Source organism: Empidonax traillii, unplaced genomic scaffold, assembly GCF_003031625.1.
Source record: "Empidonax traillii isolate 1590-97213 ecotype Southwest subspecies unplaced genomic scaffold, ASM303162v1 scaffold163:size1593379, whole genome shotgun sequence".
Taxonomy (NCBI): Eukaryota; Metazoa; Chordata; class Aves; order Passeriformes; family Tyrannidae; genus Empidonax; species Empidonax traillii.
In genome coordinates, this window is record NW_020955356.1 from 662,556 (window position 1) to 682,370 (window position 19,815).

General features: G+C 37.2%; 1 protein-coding gene across 3 annotated transcripts in view; it reads left to right on the forward strand.

The window, feature by feature from the left end:
- KPNA1 (karyopherin subunit alpha 1) overlaps positions 1 to 19,815 on the forward strand; it is a 47,379-nt gene that overhangs the window by 14,020 nt on the left and 13,544 nt on the right. For all 3 annotated transcript variants that reach the window (XM_027885188.1, XM_027885189.1, XM_027885190.1), the window contains exons 4-11: positions 1,393 to 1,492; positions 2,018 to 2,112; positions 3,786 to 3,917; positions 11,881 to 11,969; positions 13,254 to 13,353; positions 13,904 to 14,067; positions 15,230 to 15,308; positions 16,777 to 16,902. In XM_027885188.1, the coding sequence (XP_027740989.1) occupies positions 1,393 to 1,492; positions 2,018 to 2,112; positions 3,786 to 3,917; positions 11,881 to 11,969; positions 13,254 to 13,353; positions 13,904 to 14,067; positions 15,230 to 15,308; positions 16,777 to 16,902 (885 nt within the window). The remainder of the gene's footprint in view (positions 1 to 1,392; positions 1,493 to 2,017; positions 2,113 to 3,785; positions 3,918 to 11,880; positions 11,970 to 13,253; positions 13,354 to 13,903; positions 14,068 to 15,229; positions 15,309 to 16,776; positions 16,903 to 19,815) is intronic.

A 19,815-nucleotide genomic window follows, 5' to 3' on the forward strand; every position in this document is an offset into this window, starting at 1 on the left:
CAAACATGCAAATCAGGCAGTGTGTTATTGCAGTTTACAAAGTTCAAAAGGGGGTCAGGGGAAATGTTTCTTAGCAGACATTCAAGTGGCACAACTTTTAGCCAGGGTGTTGGAAAAAAGCTAGATGTAGCTTATCTGTCTGCACGAGGTCATAAACTCCTTTACAAGCTAGAAAAAAAGCTTTTAGTGGAAATTAGACTTTTTTTGCTTTCTCCTAATTTCTTTACCACTGTTCCCTCCCTGAAAAGAAAAATGGTAAGATGTTCAGGCTATAACAGAGAGGTTTGAGAAAAGTACAGTCCTCACTTAAAAGTTTGACCACTGATCTCCACACTGTCTATACTGGGACTATGCAAGTGGTATTTCCATAGAGATAAGACTGAGGTTTGTATTCTGTTGGTGTTTATATGGGCCTTGAAAATTACCAAGAAACAGAGAAGTGCTTATAAACAATGTGGAAGTTCATTAATAAAATATATAATTTTACTCTTCAAGAGTTTGTCTTCAAATATCAGACAAGTCCTAAATACCATTAATCATTTGTGTGGAAGCTTATATAGATAGTTAGGAGAGGATTCTGCTTAATTGAGATATTGTCATTATATGGTTTGCCTTGTTAAATATCATTAGTTTCAGGCCATTAATAGTTAAAGCAGTTAGCTGTTACAGACAAAGCTTAAGTATTTTCAGCACTGTCGTCCCTCTCCCTGCGTAAAGGTTGGGATCAGATTTAGATGAGAAGTGGAAGAAGTGACTTTCCTTATTCTTCTTTACATACATGTGTGGTAACCAGAATGTCAGATTTTACCTGGCATAAGAAAGGTTGCTGATTTAATTAGCCATATTGTTGGAAACCATTAGTATTATGGAAAATTTAATACTCTTACTTGATGATGATGACAAGCATTAGGTTTGGCAGCTCTTCTAGAAATGACAGGTCCTGTACATTTTGGTGTAAGAGAGTAAGTCAAAATGTACATGTTAGAAAAATCTAAACAATAGTACAGTCAAAGTGGTGTTCTTGCATAACAGTAATTGCAATTCCAGTTTAAACTACCTTCTGTTGAAACTGACAATTTTACAGTTATTTTAGAGGAGGGGAGAGAATACAGTGAACGATTCTGGAGAGTAATTTTTTTGCTATATCTTGGGTAAAATTTGAATTTTGGCTTCCAGTAAAGAAATGTTGCACTTGAAGTTATGCTGCTTATGTAGATGTATGTGTACGATATTTCCTTTGTTGTCTGTAATGGTCTTACCTGGGTTTTTACCCAATAAGAGATTAACTTTATACTGGTTTAACAAATGTAACCTATTTACCACTAATCCCTCATTTTTTTCCCCCTTGTGCTCTCTTGTCACTGTCATTCTGTTTTGCCATGTGAACCCTAGAGTGCAGTCATCACCTCTGATATGATTGAGATGATTTTCTCCAATAGTCCAGAACAGCAGCTTTCAGCCACCCAGAAGTTCCGAAAGCTCCTTTCTAAAGGTAAAGAAGTTACTTGCGGAAAAAGTTAAAAGCCTCTCTGGTACATGTTTTTACTTTGACAGCAATATGGATTTAATTTCACACTGAAATTTCTGGGTCAAGCTCTGCTTTACAAACTGTCAGCTACATGTGTGTAATAGTCACTTGTCTTGAAATCTGTTTCAAGTGTTGCAGATGTGATGTCTCCTCTTGAATGTAAGTTTAAATGTTGTAGGCAGTGCCTCTGTGGCTCAGATATGCTGATATACTGAAGTTTCTCTGCACATGAACTGCTGCTGTGAAGTTGGTCTGCCTAAATTACTGAGTGCATTAGCATTTTGAATCATGTTACCTTAAATTTCAGACTGAAGTTTTCTTATATTGACGGATAGGAATCTGATGCCTTTTAGTAAAGTATTGTGGAAAAAGAACATAACTGTCAAAAATAGCAGTCAGTATTTTACTGGATATTGTTATGATGCAGTAATTTGAGAACTTCCCTACAAAGAAATTAATGTGTCTGACTTTACTTTTTATTTTAAACAGAACCAAATCCCCCAATAGATGAAGTCATAAGCACACAAGGAGTGGTGGCCAGGTTTGTGGAGTTCCTCAAAAGAAAAGAAAACTGTACATTACAGGTATATAAATACATCTGTCTTTGTAGATTAGGAAGGCATTTGGTGATGCAAATTAGAAAAAAAAAATCAGTGATTTGTTTAGCTGTACTTCTCCTCTTTCTTCACTGTGTTAAAAATGCTGTTTAATCTTCAGAGTTTCGAGCAAGACCCCTGGGGACAGGACTGGGGGGAGAGATCTGAGATGCATTGAGTGATGGATAGGATGGGATCTGTGTGCTTCAACAAAAATAGAGCTTGAAATTTGGAACTCTAAAGTTGAAAAACTGTTAAGCTAAACTTCAGTGTTTGTATTTTTTTTTTTTTTTACAAATTGAAGACAGTTTTAAATCTTTAGAATTATGACTTAAAGTTTTGATTATTTACAAAAACTTTAGAATTAGAATTACAATTTGTAATGATAAACATAGACACTTAAAAACTTACTGTGGTTTGACAAATAGAATTGCATCTACTGCAATGGTGGTTAATTTTTCTTGGACCCTTGTCTCATTTTCAGTCCTTTTTCCTGGTCAGAGTTGTTTTGGGCTAGTAGAAAGTGAAGAAAAACAAATCATCTAGTAAGACATGTTAATTTAGCATGTAACCATTAAATACAACATATAGGCTAGAATCAGTGTTGTTTCAAAATCCATAGGGCAAGAGGTTTGTTAATGCCATGTGAAATCCAAATTTTGTGGAGATATACAGAAAATTGATAGTTTTCTTACACATTAGATAAATTGTTAGGTATTACTTTTCAGATTGGTATCCATGGAATTCCAGAGGTCTGTTAGCTACTCTTGAGGAGTTTGTGGACTTTCCATTTCTAGTGTTTCTTGATGTTTGTCTTTTCATTCAGCTTTTCGTGATCTTTTCATTATATAGATTCTGAATGTATCTGATAAGATTTAAATTTGCTAGTGTAGTTTAATAATTTTTGAACCAAAAACATGCAGAAATCTACCAAAGTCTGGACTTCTAGAATCTGTGTTTTCTGAGACCTGTGTCAGGTAGTATTATTAAAATTTGCATTTCAGCTTGAAAAGTTAGTGCTTTTGCAAGTTGAGATTAAAGTAAAAATAAATTACAAAACCAATTAAAATATGCTATCTGTTAATTCCAGATCTGAGTTTTGCTTCAAGTCTTGAAAAAAACCATTTTAAACTTAATAACACTTGTCAGGGATACTGATCACTAGAGTTGGAGACAAGTGCTTTGAGTTTTTTTTAGAAATCTCCTTTTTTTTTTTTTTTTAATCTCCTCTGTGTCTTTTCTTTGCTTCATATCAATCAGGCTTTTTCAAACACTGTCTTTTCATGCATCTTTGGGAGTTTCATTGGTGGTTCAGTGACTGCAGATGTTGTGCCACGTGGGAAAGCACATTTTTTTGTTTATAGGTTCTTAGCCAGTAAGGAAGGGCAAAGGTAACATAAATGCATAGCAAAAAAAAAAAAAAAAAATAGCCACAGTGAACTCGATGTTCTCGTAAGGAACTTCTGCAAATTTTTATTTCAGGTGATAGCAGTAACTCATAACACTATCATTCTTATTCCTACTTTGCAAATTGTCTGTTACTTAGTAATATCTCACATTTTTCCTAAGCCAGTTCTTTCTGTTTTTAAAAGACATTTAGTCTTCATGTTTGGTGTAGCATAGAAAGTTCCTTGTAAACTCTTTTGTATTTTGTTTTCCAGTTTGAAGCTGCATGGGTGCTGACAAATATTGCCTCGGGAAATTCCCTTCAGACTCGAATAGTGATCCAAGCAGGAGCTGTCCCCATCTTCATAGAGCTGCTTAGTTCAGAGTTTGAAGATGTACAGGAACAGGTAAAGATTGAAAAAAGTGTTGAATTTTGTGTGTGTATGTCTTGGTTTATGGAGTTGGGGGCTCTTTTGTTTGGGTGTTCATTTTGGTTTTGTGGTTTTGTTTGTTTTTCCTTCCCCAGAAAGGAACAAGGCTATCCTGTAAAGAAAACCTTTAGAGAAAATGTAGTATTTGACAGTTTTGCACGACAGTTCCTTTCTGCTTAGTATGTGTTAAGATATCTAAGCAAGTATTGTATTTTTCTCTTTCTGGAAATGATGTATTTAACCACAGCCAATGGGGTAATGCATTTTAATCTCTAATGGGTTAGTATTTTTCTGTGTGTTGAGGAATTCAGGGAGCCTCGTTTGAATAATTGCTTTAGAGATGAAAAGTTCATGCCTGTTTCTCCTAAAGATAAAGCATGAGTGGAAATTATAGTTTGTTCTCTAAAAAGAAAATCATAGTTTATCCTCTAAGTTCGTTACAGCATAGATGGATATTCTTTAAGGCCCACAGGGATCAGTGTAAAGCACAGATCAAACATTTGATTTAGTGGTTTCCACATTAGGTTCGTAACTTGTGTTTGAACAAGGATGTATTTCAGGCATATAATCTTGCTTTGAAGACTTAGGGTGATGAAACATTAATGATGTTAACAAATTTAGTTTCAGCCAATTTTAATCCCGAACTGAAAAAAAAAGTACCTTCCCTGTACAAATCTGGGTCCAGGTATTTGCTTTTTTTTTCATTGTCTACTCAATTAGTTCTGTGTTTTTTCCTACAGCTACTTGCAGGCCATATAGCTTAAGCTTCACTTGAGCAAATGAACTTAAGTGCTGAATTCTCACGAGAGCATTTCTGTGGTGTTTGGTTTGTTTTTTGGTGACCCTTTTCTGAATGTTCCTTTGTTTCAATAGCTTTTTGTGGTGGTGAAATTACAAGTGCTGGATATTTCAGTAGCACTCTTTCAGCAATGCTGTTTGCAGGAGTAGTACCTAGTTTTGATTTCTTCTTGATACTTTGGTGTGTAAATATCCAAGATGCCTTTGTGGACTCTTTGCCACAGAAGCTGGCTGCGAGCTCAGGTTAAGCTGATCATCCCATATGATCCGTTGTTCTTTTCAGAGTCACTGACTTCCAGGGTTCAGTTCTCCATCCTGTAAGTGCGACCTCTGTTCTCTGTTCCTGGATGTCTGGCCTTGCATTTGGCTGTATTGAGATGCATGACTGGAGGAGTCCCGACTCATAAACATTGGATTGCTTTGTGTAACTTGCCTTTCTTTCTTATAGCTGGCTCAGAATGTACCACCTGTATTTCAGGTTGCCTAACTTTTCCCACAAGATAGATTTTTTTTTTTTTCCTCAGTTGCTGATAGCTTTCAAGTTCTCCCACTTTGCAACTTGCCATTTTCAGTGTTCTGTCTCAGGCTAAATTATTTTTCAAAAGGCTTTTTTGGGAGAAATTGAATTTAGTTGTTTGAGAAAATGTTAAAGAAAATAAGGGATATTTCTGTGTCCATTTTTTTTAGCTTTGAGTGAGTCTGCTGCTCTTGTAGAAATTAAAAATGTGATAGGGAGCTTGCCCAAATGGGAGATAAATGCTATGTTCTGCCCATGTGAAAATCCATCCATACTTGGCTATATGATGCCTTTCAGAGTTTTTCTTTTTTTGAAATTGGTGGCATTACTTTCTAAATTGTATGGTAAGGGCTACTCTAATTTTTATTTTTCCTAGAGGTCAATCTTCTATGCAAGACCTAACTTGCTTTTTTTATTAGTTTGTTGCTGATGTTCAGAGAGCAGGTGGGAAGAGCGAACCTGGTTAGATTAAGTTGTGCAGCCTTCAATCTTAAGATGGGTGAATTAACAGAAGAGCTTAGGGACCACAGTTAAGTAGTTTATCTGTCTCCTTCCCCCTTTGCCTCCTAATCAACTGCTGACATGGTAAAGTTCAGATTGCTGGCAGGCAGAGCAGGCAGGTTGTAATTACAGAAAAATATTCTCCTATGCAATTCAGGTACTGCTAAATCCATGATCACTCTATTGCTTCTAACTCTAAATACCAGTTAAAAATTGCTCTGTAGTAAGCTGTGCCAAAGAAGGAAAGTGTACCCTGCAAAGTGTTACCTGCACCTTTTCATAGTGGGCTTCTGTGCTGCAGCTCTAGAGATTGCAGCCCTTCTCACACCTGACTTTGGGTTTAAGGCAGGCCAACATAAAAGACATTCTCCTTTTTTTCCCAATAGCTTTAAAAAACCCCAAGCACTTCACCACAGTATCATACAAGACAAAAATTAAAAGCAATAAACACTGAAAAGTTAGCTCTTTTCTTCTGTATTACAGGATAGCATTAGTACACGATTGCATGGTATTTTTCCAGACAACTCTTGTCTCATGCAGTATATGCACAGATTGTTGCCCTGGTAACAGTTGAATGGGTAGTAAAGGAGGCTTTTATTTGTCGCACTGTGACCCTATTTGTTAAACTTGGAACACATTATGGTGTATGAAGGAGAATAGGGAAGAAATTCCTACAATTAAGGAGACTGTAGGTTTGTGAGAAAAATGTTTCTGTGTCTGATGCTGGGTGATTTGTTTCTATCAGTTTTCAGTAAGTAGATACTAGTTCTGTGGCTTTTGAATGCTCAATGCGAAATATTTCCATTTTGTTTAGTAGTTGAGGACGACTCAGCAGCGCTTTTTTTATGGTTAGGCCTGTGTTTTGAGCAGATCTGGTCCTGGGCTTCTCAAGCTGTATTTTTGAAACTGGAAGATATTTGGTCATAATTTTCTCGCCTGGAAAAATGATCATCCTGATCATGTGTCACAGTAATACTGTGAAGATTATTATTTGCAAGCAACTCCTGCTACATTTGCAACAAATTACAAAAAATTGCAGGAAAATACAGAAAATATAACTACATGTTCAGGGCAGACGGCCCAGAAGCTAACCCTGCAATCATATAGTAAAGGATGAAGAGAAACAGAAATATTGAAGGCTGTGTTTAGTAAGCCATTCTTTATTCTAAATGGGATAGCAATTCTATAGAAGGAAGTGTTAGTGGTAATTTAATTTTTAATATGTAAGATAGCATAAACAAAAATATTTTTAATATTTTTATTTTACTTACTGACTAGTCAGTATCTACTGTTTTTGCCTTCTAGTAAGCCAGTCTTAAAAGATTTGCACATCAGTTTTGTCTTTTATTTGAAACTTCCCTTAGCAGTGACTCAGGAACAGAAACTAGTTTACCTTATCTTCTGATCATGATTTTCCAACATGTATTTTTCATGTTTATAAGCCAGTTTTAAACTAATCTGTGGCACTTCTTCCTTTGTGTGTGCTAGTTAGAGTCCCGTGAAGATTCTAAATCAGCAGTTTTATAATAGTCTGTGAGGGAATCTCTGTAACTATGTTTAATAAATAACATGTATGTATTGAAATGATTTATCTTACAAGATCTGTTTCCCATTGAGCTACGCAGGCTGACACTTAATTACCCTATCATCCTTAAACGCTTCCATTACTTGCATTGTAAATCAGTCTTTCTCAGATTATATGTCAGTCTTTGTCTTTGATCAGTGGTCAAACCATTTGGCATCCATTTTACCTGTCAGCAAAATTGAATTTATCACAGAATCTACATTATTTGTGAAAAACACTTTGGCTACATCTCCTCACCTCTCCCTATTTCTGTTTTTGGTGTTCTGATTTTTAGATTTAGTCAGTGATGTATGTCCTAGCCTTAGCCACTTATCACAGTTTTTTTCTTCCAGAAGACATCTAGAAATTTTTATATGCCTGCCTGAAATTATTTATATTGAAGAACTTGATCAAAGCCTTTAGACATGCTTAAGGTTGATCTAGCTTCAGCAGTGTCTTAGCTGCAGTTCTTTTCTGACTTTCCTTGCTGCAGTATTTAAAACCCAGATGTCAACTTGTGATGAATGTTGAATTTTCTTCAAAAACCATGCAAGGCATTGTGCTCCCTGTCGCTGATGATTGAGATTGTCTCACAGTGACAGATCTGTGTCATCATGCTCTGCTGGATGGCCGATGGCACGAGCATCCCCAGCTGTCCTGTTCTGCTTTGGAGAAGTTTGCATTTTCAGCTGAAGTAACCAATGTGTTTTTCCCTCGGTATTTTTCCATTTCTAGTTGTATTGCTATTCCTTTTGGAAACCATTGTTTGCTTGCAGAGGTGACCTGTGAGTCTGATGTCCAAGTGCTGTTTGGCTTTTACCTCAGCAGTCCTACTAGCTGGGTCGTAGTAATTAAAATCAGGAAAAACAGCCGAGACGTGGGTATGAGCTACTTTCTCTGTTTGGTGGATGAGAGAAATAAGGAACTATGACCACCCAGACACTGAAAGAAAGGTGTTTTCTCTGTTAGGGCATAGTAGGAGTCCTCTCTTAGGAATATGATCTTCTGGTATCCTTCTTTGTGATCACCCAGTCACACTTGGGTGCAAGCCAGTCTTCACCATCCTCATCCCAGCATTAGATCCATTTCCCATGTCAACAGCCAAACGTAGAGAAAGGGTTGATTCTTACTTCATACTGTTTCTTCACCACTGAGAGGCATAGACACTGTGCACTGTTGATGTTGGTTTAGCACTTGGTTTAAATATCCAAAGACACAATGAAATAATGACTGAAAGTCTTCAGCCTCCAGGAGAAAGTGAAGAGTTGTTAAAAAACACATGGGCTACTCACAGAAGGCACCATATGGTTCAACAGTACTCTACAGGACTTCCACTTCACTGTTACTGACTGCTGAAATCGTCTAGCACTACAGGAAAAAAATCTTGTAGTTCAATAATGAGTAAAATTAACAGGAGACCTGTGACAATCCCTAAATCCGCTATTAGCAATAGATGGAAATTTATACAGGAGTATAAAAATAGGTGCTGTCAATTAACAAGGCAGCATTTGCATTTTCAGTTTACACACAACTTTCTATCTAAGATGTGAATTAAAAAGTCAGGCTACAAATTTTAAAATTACAGGTTCTTGCCATCTTCAGGTCTGAGTGTAGATATTAGTAAGTACTGAAATGGAATTTGTTTTGAGAGTAAAATTTTTTTATTTAATAAGCTCTGAAATTTAATGGAATTAGATATCCATTTACCTCTGCAACTATCCAAGAAAGAAGATAAAAACATAGGGGATGTGTAGAACAAAGCCAAAATGTTATGGCAATCATTTGCATAGGAGGAGTGCACAAAAGAAGAAATGGAAATCACTGAACATTATTCAGACAAACTGTGAAGAAACTTTCATTGTTTATTTGTTGTCTGTGGGAACTACGACAGAGCTTTGTATTTATGGCAATGTCTGTTGAGGAGAGTTTAAATTATTTACATTCATCACTTATCTGAAGAGCTAAAGTAATTCCTTAAGGAAAGATATTTTCTTGCTGAATGAAACCTTGCATATTTTTCTAAAGACGTTTCAATTTCAATTATTTGTGTCTTGGTGTCCTGTCAGTCATTAGCATTACAAGGACTTCTTTCAACAATTCTGTCTTACAAGGTCCTGTGATATCAGACTACTTGGCCAAGTTTTATTGCCATAAAAACATCAAGAGTGGTAAAGCAGTAGAGATGCTATTCGACTTCTCTAGTCAGACTCCTTGATGTGAGACTTGCTGTTGCAAAGCTAGTCTGTCATTTGGGGTCAGAATGGATTCTTGGATTAAGTGATTATCACTGTTGTCAACCCTAAAAATAGATATTGCTTTAATGGAGAAACAAAGACCACAGACAAGAGAAATGCGGCTTCCTTGTCTTAACGTGTGTAAGGGTGTCCAGTCAAGGAGGCTGTATCTTCACACAGAGTTACTCACTGTTCAATGAAGGGAAATTATTGCAGATTCTAACTTGCTTCACCCCTAAAAGTTTTTAGAAGCTCCACAAGTTTTCTTAGAACCTGTCTGAAATCTTAGGTTTCCGTTGCTGCAGAAATGCAAACATTGCGGTGGGCAACAGGTGTGGCTCCTTGCAGTTCTAACAGGGTGATGTTTTGCAGGACATGGCCTAAGTTCTGTGTCCTAAGCTAAATTTTTCTGGTAGCTGTCTTCTGCATCTTGAGTCCATGAAGCTGCCAGACCCAAGGTTATACTTTTCAGATAAACTGTTGTCACAGCAGTTTGAAAGAGTAAGAATTGGAATGAAAAATAAGTTTTCATGACAAGGATCAGTTTTGGGGAAACGTTGCGTAGTAATAATGGCTGTGCTATTTTACAGCAAATGTCAGGATAATCTCGTGCCCTGCCTCTGGCTGTGGCTGACAGCACCAGCCTGGAAAACAGTAGGAAACAAAACAAACTAATCCTTCTCCAGAACAGTCTCCTCGTCTCCTCACAACTTGCAGTTTAGTGACCTCCGATTCTGTGGTATTGTTAGTAGTACTGGTACAGAGGAGTTGTCTTTTTATTTTGTATCTAACAAGCTGACATCTGTATCTACATTTTGTATATACATCTGGTTTTAGCTGTATTAGTTTTGCAGGGTTTGCTAGTGGATTTGGGCCTCCAGAGTGGTTTGAGTCTGTTTTTTCAAAGTAGCATCTCTTTGCCATTGTTTAAAAAGATGTTACAGGAGAAATCTAATGCCATAAATCAGTTGACGTCACATTGAAAGCGAATAAATAAGTTTATTTTGGATTGTCCAAGAATTGCCTTTAGGTAACAAATTTGGCTTATTCCGTCAGGTTTTTTAGAGGAGCAGTTTATTTTCAATGGGTATAGGGATAGGGAAAAACATGTTTATTTTGTTTGAGGAACTTGCCTATGTTCAGTTGGAGAAAGTTATGCACTGTAACATATTTTACTGCAGCTGAATACATAGCCTTTAACTGAAGAGATATTTGAGGAGGACATTCAGCTGCTATCGATGATAAGTAAGGTTGCTTTTGTCCTCTATATGCAGAATTGGAAGTATTTCCAGTGGTTGTATAGATACATGTATCTATGAAGCCAAATGCCAAATAAGCCAACCAAATAAGCAGATACATGTATCTATTTGATGTGACTTAGCCTTCTGCTAACTTGAAGTAAATAGAAAATGTGAATTTTGTATGCTTTCTTGTGTGACAAAATATTGTCTGCAATTTGCATGGATTTCATAAAATCACTTTTATATTTCACATAGACTACTAGTAATTTTTTTAGTTATAGCTCTCATACTAGTGGACAGTGATATCAAAAATGTCACTTGGCCCAAATGTATAAATCAAAAACAATGAAATATTTTATTCTCATCATATTACAGAGGATGGATTTCATGCAGCTTTAATTCTGATATTTTTGATCTTCTCAAAAGGAGGTGTTATGGTAGTACTGATGCCCAAGGGAGAAAGTATCTGTCCTTGCAATTTGCCGTGCATATGGCCTAATCAGCAACACTGGTTCTGTTTCGCATAGTTTTATCTTAAAGAATACCTGCCGATGCTCATCTGAACTCTTTGATTCTGAATATTGGTTTATTTGCATATAGATTCTCATCTTTATCTTAGTTGTTGTCATCATCCTTATCTGACTGTGTAAATAATGCATGCTTTTATGGCTTCTAGGAAATACTAATATGAGCTGTTTCACACCAACGTTTTTGGGTAGATACAGACTTGCTTGACCCGTGCTATGAACATCTGGATTTGATTTAGCTCTGAACGAGGAGGAGTGTGGAATTAGAATGTTACTAAGCCTGAGAAGATGAACTCATCTCTTATATTGTGGACAGAACAAGGTTATGTCTGCCTACACAGTCTTTAGAGACACGCATATTGGCTGTTATGGTATTCCTCTTAGATCTGTATAAATATTCCTGAATCATATAATGAGTTTGAGTGTAATACTTAACCAGAATGCATTTCCCTTATGCTGTCCAGGACCTAAGAGTTAGAACAGAGTATCTCCCAGCTCTAATGCATATAGTGGAATATTGAGAATAAAAGCAATTACTATTCTGTTTTTCATTACAGGCAGTGTGGGCTCTTGGCAACATTGCTGGAGACAGCACTATGTGCAGAGACTATGTTTTGGACTGTAATATCCTACCCCCTTTATTGCAGTAAGTCTGTTTTAATATGTTTTCCAAAATTTTGCTTGAGTGTCTGATAAGACTGAAATTTGGGAGTTTTGCCTTGAAGAATAATAATATATATACTTTTTTAGTTGTGGACTGATCAGACTTTTTAGTAGGGAGTCCTGAACTACTTTTGTAGAGAAGCTAAAATGGAAACATGTTTTAGAAGCAACTAAGCTGGGACTATTTTATACTACAGTGTGGGTGGATGCCTGGGTTTATTTTAGAGTCACAGAATAATTTAAATTGAAAGGCACCTCTGGAGGTCATCTGCTCAAAGCCTTTCTTCATAGCAGGTGAGATCAGATTAGGTTACTCAACTACTTAACCAGTCAAATTTGGAACATCAAAAGTAGATTCCGTAACCATCTGTGGCAACCTGTTGCAGTATTTGACCGCAGCACGGTGAAACGTGGTGTTCTGACACCTAATCAGAATGTTCTGTTTTGCCTTGTGATGGTTTGCCTCTCGTTCCTGTCACTGTGCAACTGTGAGAAGGATCTGGCTTCCTGTTTTCTGTAACCACCTGTTAAACTGTTGCCAGCGGCAGTTTTGTCTCCCCTTACACAATCTCTTCCTAAGGCTGAACAAATCCCATTGCGTGCCATTTCTCTAGTCTGCTAATTATCCTGATGGTCCTCTGCTTAAGGACCATATTAATGCTGAAACAGTGACACCATCTTGTGTTGTCATGTCCAAATTACGATTACTCAGTCTCTCTCCTTTGCAGATTCTGTTTGCAGCAGGAGAATTCTCCAGTGCTCTCCTAAAGACATTGGTACACTGGGGGACAGCGATGGGAAAAAGAAACTGTACTGTTACACTTGTGGGAAAACTAGGTCTTGCCTTTCTGCATTTTCCTATGCCAAAGTGGGGCTCATAGTCTGAGGCTGACATAAAAATTCAGTTTGGCTAAGAGAGAACTCTCCAAAACTACCTGCATGTCCTCCTTTGAGTAATTTTATCACAATTCCTGCACTTTTGACTGTTAGTCTACCACATCCAAGCAGTTAAATGAACACACTTTGTGTAATGGTTCTTTTGCTCATTAGGATACTGGATTCCTATATGTAGCATATGTGTTAGTATTCAACCATCAGCGATGATTTTCCTCAGGATGTAATTTTATAGAAGAAAATGTTACTGTATTTTGCCCTGGTGTATGTTAAAATGAGTTTATTTTAGTGATTCATTTAGTTGACCGTACAGGGTTGCCTGGCTTTGATTTTTTAAAAGGCAAGGGCTGGAATTTTTTGTTGTTTGTTTTAGATTACTTTCAAAACAGAACCGTCTCACTATGACTCGAAATGCTGTATGGGCTCTATCCAACCTCTGCAGAGGGAAAAATCCTCCTCCTGATTTTGCCAAGGTAAGAGGTGCTTGAAAGGAACTGTGGTGATAGCCAAATAAGCAGTGAGGGTGGTGAAAGTTAAACTAAATAGAAAGAATGGGTCAGAGAAATTCTGAAATATTTCTTGGACTTCTTACCGATGAAATTTTTTGGGCAGACATTCACAACCACTGTTTTCATATGGCTGCCTCCTAACTTTGTTACTGTTCTTGTTCTGGAGATGACCATCCCATAGCAGAACAACACCATACGTCTTGGCTGCTGTAGTGCAATGTGTGGCACATCTTAGCAGACGAGTGTGAGTTTAAGTTGCCGTAGACAACTTAAGACATTGTACTGCAGAGGTTGAAGAATTGTCATAGTGCTTTTCTGCAGACATGCTCCTCTGTGCTTGTGTAGCTACAGCCCTGCACAGAAGCGCTACCTAGGTCTGAGATCTTCTAAGTATTGAACCTTAATATCCCAGTGCAGAGCCTATAATGACACATACAGAATTAGCTGACATAATAATAGATCTACTGGCCCTTCTAATTGTACAGTGTATGTCTCTCCTCTTAATATCTTACAGGTTTCACCTTGTCTTAGTGTGCTTTCCTGGCTGCTCTTTGTCAATGATACAGATGTATTAGCTGATGCCTGCTGGGCGTTGTCTTATTTGTCTGATGGCCCCAATGATAAAATCCAGGCTGTGATTGATGCAGGAGTCTGCAGAAGACTTGTGGAACTGCTGATGTAAGAAACTTGTTATGAGCAAGCTTACTGTTTACTCTTTTCCCGAAAATCAAGGTTGTAACGATGGGAAGTTTAATTAAATACATCTTGAATTGTCATAATTTTCCAAAGAGCAAGATTTGAGCTTTAATTTTACCTGTCTGTTCAATGTTCTCTGTTTGTCATGAGTAACAGAAGCAGTGGAACTTCTCTCGTACCAGTTTTTCTATTTCTTAAGAGATTTTTTTTCCCCTGCATCTAACAGCTGCACTTTCATAAAATCCATAATATATACCAGAATTTTCCCTGTGCTATAAAGACCATGTTATATTTACCTAACAAGGAAATTGAAAAAGGATATCAAAGATAGAAATGTAAGAAATAGTTAAATTTACTAGAATTGCCAGTACCGGGAACTTGAAATATAAATAATTTCGTAAACCCTTGCCATAGAAGAGTATATGCACACTTTGGGCAGTAAGGTGTAGCTGTGAGAGTTGGGGTCACAGAGACTGGCCTTATTCAGAGCCATTTCTTCAGGCCTAAGGTCAGGACATGGAACATTCAATTGCCTAAGAAAAAGATATAATGATTTTCACTAACGTAAAGAAAAAGACTGTTAAGGCTTTTAAGATTAAAGCGAATGTGATGCTGGATTAATGAATACAACATAGTGTCTCTTAGTAGCTTTTTATAAACAGGTGTTTTCATTTGAGAAAAAATTCCTTTCTTCACCCTTCCTATTCTAAACCTGATTTAACAATGATGATGGAGGGATGCTTATGAAGACAGAAGGTGATCAAACAGCTGTATGGGTTAAACACAGAGATTCTATCTGTGTTCTTCTGTCTCATTCTCTGGCTTTGTGTGTGCTACATTAAGTATATTTTATAGTTAAAGCTGATTATTTTTCCCTTCCAAGGATGCTTAAACTCTGAAGTACTTGTATTCTTCTGATATTTTATTTTTATGCTACTGAATGATGTCTAAAGGCCTAAATATTTAGAAACCCTAGGAAGGCTTACCATTAGTTTAAAATCAGAATGTTTTGATTCAGGTAATGAGAGTTGAGTCAGACTTACCAGAGAAGTTTCCCCTGGCTGGTGGATATTCCTTCCTTGAGAATGTCAAGATGGAGATGCTTCAGGATGGTTAATACTTAAATTTTTCTTGTGAATTCTAGGCACAACGACTACAAAGTTGTATCTCCTGCCTTACGAGCTGTTGGCAACATCGTCACAGGAGATGATATCCAGACCCAGGTATGAATTTCTTTTGTGTTGCACTGCAGTGCATCTTTCTGTCACTTGTGGTAACCTGTTCACAAGCATCTCCTCTTGTTCCTTATGAAGTTTAAAAGTAAGGATTGATGACACTAATTGCTTCAAATTGTGGCAGTTTTCAGTTTTTCTGTTCAGTCCTGAACTGCTGGTGATTCCTAGGTAGCGATGTCTGGGACTTACAGACAGCTGTGCAGTACCCCTTAAGGCTGGGGGGTTTTTTGTTTGTTTAAAGCAGGTTTGTCTCTTAGGCTGAGTTTTATGGTGAGTGATGTGTCGTGGTAGGGCCATCTGAGGCCTGTCGCAGTGAATGCTGTTGTTGGGAATCTAGGATGAGTATACCAAAAACAAGCGTCTGGTCAGATTTTGGATGGTATGTAGCTGTCTGAGCATGTTTGAAGAAGCATCAGTAGGAAGCAGTGACTCCCACCACTTTATTGGAATTAAATTGGGAGCCAGGAAACCTGATGCTTCTCAGAGGCACTAGGTTGTCACTGGGATGCTTCTGTAGGTCTGTAACAGTGAGATTGGAGTTAAAGATGAGTTAGCACCAGGGCATTGGTTAAATATCTTATCAGTAGGAGGAAGATAACATGATTTTTTAATTGTTACAATACATTTTTGTGTAGCTGAATTGCATAGGCATTCTTGTATTTTTTGGTGGCGTTTGTTTCACAGATCAATCATAAAGAATGATTAAGGTGTGTTTTGTGATTTCTTAATTTCTTGATTTCATTGAAGATAAAACCACTAACTTACATGTATTGTGGGTTATTAAATACTGCACAAATCTTAGATTTTAGCTAAAAAAACCCACAAACTTTAAACTTTTTTCTTTTGTATGATTTTTTCAGGAGAGCATACCATAAGCTTTCCTAAAATTCTAGAGAACTGTTAAGTAGGATATTTTGATAGTCCTGCCTGAAGATTGTGCTGTATGCTAAAAAGTGATACAGGATGCATATAAAAATAATTTTTTACAATTTTTTGGGTAGATTTTTAAAATAAGAATTACTATTCATAATGTCACTGGACACAACACCGGCAACAGCTGCCGCACAGTGCCAGCTGATGTGGAAAACAGACGTAGTTGGAGCTTTCAAGTGTACAGAAATACAGGAAAACACTATCATCCTTTTTTTGTTTGGTCATAATGGGCTTGATATTTTCTTGTGCTTAGGTCACACTGAAATCATTATAAAGGCATGATCTCTTACCTGAGTCATTTTGCTTATTAGCTTTCCTGCTAAGATCTATTTCTTAGTTTTTGCTATTTTTTTGTTTTGTTCATGTTTGGTGGTTTAGGGTTTTTATTAAAATTTCTTGAGATCATCTGGTGGAGTATGCTTTTTAGATTTTTCAAGACATTCTGTTCTTGTTTCTGTGATTCTTTATCCTAAATTTCTTCTAAGATGTGGTTTGTTTGTTTTGTTTTTCCTTTTGTATTCAGGTAATTCTGAATTGTTCAGCCCTGCAGAGTTTACTGCACTTGCTAAGCAGCCCGAAAGAATCTATCAAAAAGGAAGCATGCTGGACAATATCTAATATAACAGCTGGAAACAGAGCACAGATCCAGGTAACCTTTTCAGCTATGGTCAGTAATCTTTGTCTTGCAGGCTAGAAGAAACACACATGAAGGCTTGGGTTGGAAGAGACCTTAGAGATCATCTAGTTCCAACCCCCCTGCCATGGCTGGGGATGCCTCTCACTAGATCAGATTGCCCAGGGCCCCATCCACCCTGGCCTTGAAACCAGGCTTTATCTGATAAATACAAGTGTTTCCATCAAAGGCAGTTCAGTAACTGTCTCATGGAAATAAAATTGAATTCTTCTGAAGTCAGGTTTTTCAGTTCTCACTCACTGGATACAGAGTATTTTTAGAGATTGCAGAGGATGCATGAAAGTCCAACTGGCGACATCTGTTCTTTGAGGAATAGAAATAAATGACAGAAATATTAGATACTAGAAGTATTTGTCTCACTCATTAGTAACCAGACAGGAACAATGCATGTTTACACAGAAAGTGAACCAAGCCTCACAATACACTGGCAAAAGTGGCCAAGGATTACTTGTTTCCCCTCTGTCCTTTTCCTTGGAAGGCAGCTTGATGCTTGCTGGTCATAAAACTGGTGACTCCGGGTTATTCATTCTGTATGATCAGAATTAGGATGAAGTGGTTAACCTTCTTCACCCAGAGGGGTGTGATTATTTCTCTTTCTGCAGAAAACTTGCACAAGATTATGAAAAGGCTGCATATTTTTCCTAAGGAATAAGTATATTACAGCCTTTGCAACTGACACTTGGAATCTTTTCGTTTTATGTTCTCTCTTACAAAGAGCACTCAAGTGGTGAAGGGACTGCATAAAAGCCTTAATACCTTGAATGAGTTCATCTCAGAAAGCATTGGAAATAAAGTTAATACTTTTGTGGAAGATAACTCAGTCTCTGCTAAACTTCTGGAAATTTCTGGAAATAAGAGCAAAGTCTCATCTAACTTCAGTGATGCTTATCTTAGGAAATGAGTAGGCAAAATGCAAAAACTTTTGGAGGTAGAAAGCTCTGTAGGTTCTCCTTATCTATGTAAGGATGTGACTAAGATGCAAGTGGAACTGTGAGGAAAGAAACCTCCTACAATGGTATTTGCTCTGACTTTCTCTGACAGGATTTTGATTTTAAAACCAAAGTTCATGTTGTTTGTCAGATGTAGAGAATGATATGGTCACTTAATCTAACCTTGGTAGAGCTCCAAGAATTTTGATTCTGCCTTTATTGTGGTTTGTGTGTTAATCCATGGATTAGCTGAATTTCTAACAAAACGTGCTTTGTAAATTCAGCAACTGTGCCACTGTTTTTTCCCTCATCAGCAATTGTAATTGCTGTGCAAGTAGCAGTGCAGAGAAGGTAGTTGCTACTGCTTGTACTAAGGTAAAAATGTTTCTGCCTTTGCATTTCTTTGTGTGAAGAATTACTTTATTCCTGCTACTACCACTTTAGAAACAGTATTTTCTCTCTGGAGGGCCATTTCTGCTTTTTTCTGGAAAGTCTAAGAGTATTTTCTGGGGAACAGTCCAACCATTTTCTAAACTTTTTTTTTTTCCCCAAGCCTGTTGGAGGGTTGCATCAGGATGCAAAATTATATAGGGATACTGCAAACTTAAGAAGAGCTTGAGCAAATCAGGTGTCTGTACAAGGCATTCCATAAAGAAGTATCAGAAGTGGCAGTGGAAAGTAAAGTTTATTATTAGAGCATTTTCATATTGTTGATCCACTGAAGATACGCTTGTGAAGAGTCCTAGAGGTAACTTGAATTCTAGTGCAGCAGAAGCTATTTTAAGAGTATTTCCTTCTTGGAGTTCTTCATAAGTATTCACTGTGCCATGTCACCCTGTTTTAAAGTGAAGGAGTAAGTGCCTGCCCTACTTTGCACAGTGTTCTTACACCTGGTATCTACTACTCAGGCAATGTGAAAGTGAGGCTTTAGCTGAAGAGTCTTAACTATACCCCTGGTAATCCTTGGTCTTCTAAACTATTATCACATCTTTATTTGAAAACAAGTAAGGATAAAATCTCTCCTTTGTTAAAACAAAATTTGCCTAACCTACCTGAACGAAATCCTTAGTCTATACATGTGTGTGTTTAGTAGTGTTTAAATGTTTTGGTGTGTCTTATCACAGATCAGCTGCCTTCCTACTGAGAGCAGATTAAAATTGCATTGTGGGTTGAAAAGGTGAGGTGGAAAGAGCCATAAATATTGCACCTTCACTTCTAGCAGTAACTCTTTAGAAGTACAAAAAAGGCCCCTTAACTCTGCATAGAAAAATGATTTGGCTTATGTGGATAGAAGCTTTCATTCTCAGGATTCTTGGATCAGGAAGAAACCAGTGTCAAATTACTAGAATACATGCAGATTTTAAAGAATCCAGCTAAAAGGCATCTGCCTTAGGATGTGTTGCAGCCAAGGTTGGAAGCATGTTGATGCGTTATGCAAGTCCAGGGAAAAAATTAAAGAAACATCTTCTGAAAACTGAAATCTGTGTTTCATTTAAAAGTCTCTCAGGCCCCATTCAGAGTAATTTACCTTCAAACTCCAAGCAAACACATGCTTTGTAGTGAAACACTGACTCCTTAAGTGCATACCCAATTTAATCTATACTGACAGTTAAAAAATTGAGATTAAAAAAAAATTGTGTTTCCAATTCTGAGTGGGAGATAACTATCCTAGGAATGAGGATGTATTTCAAATCATGTCCATCACGAGGCTTAGTTTTTTTGGAACTGCAGGAGGAGGAAAATTGTGAAGTAAAGGACAGTAGAAAATGCTTACAACACACTTGATCTCAAAGCCAGTATTTCTTGGAAGTAAAATTGGCAACTGCAGGTGTAATTGCAATGATTGTCTTGTGTTGAAAGGAAAATCTCATTGCACATGTGTAACAAGTTCCATAAAGGGTCTTGATTCTTTAGTTTCTAGTCTCAACCTGGAGAATGT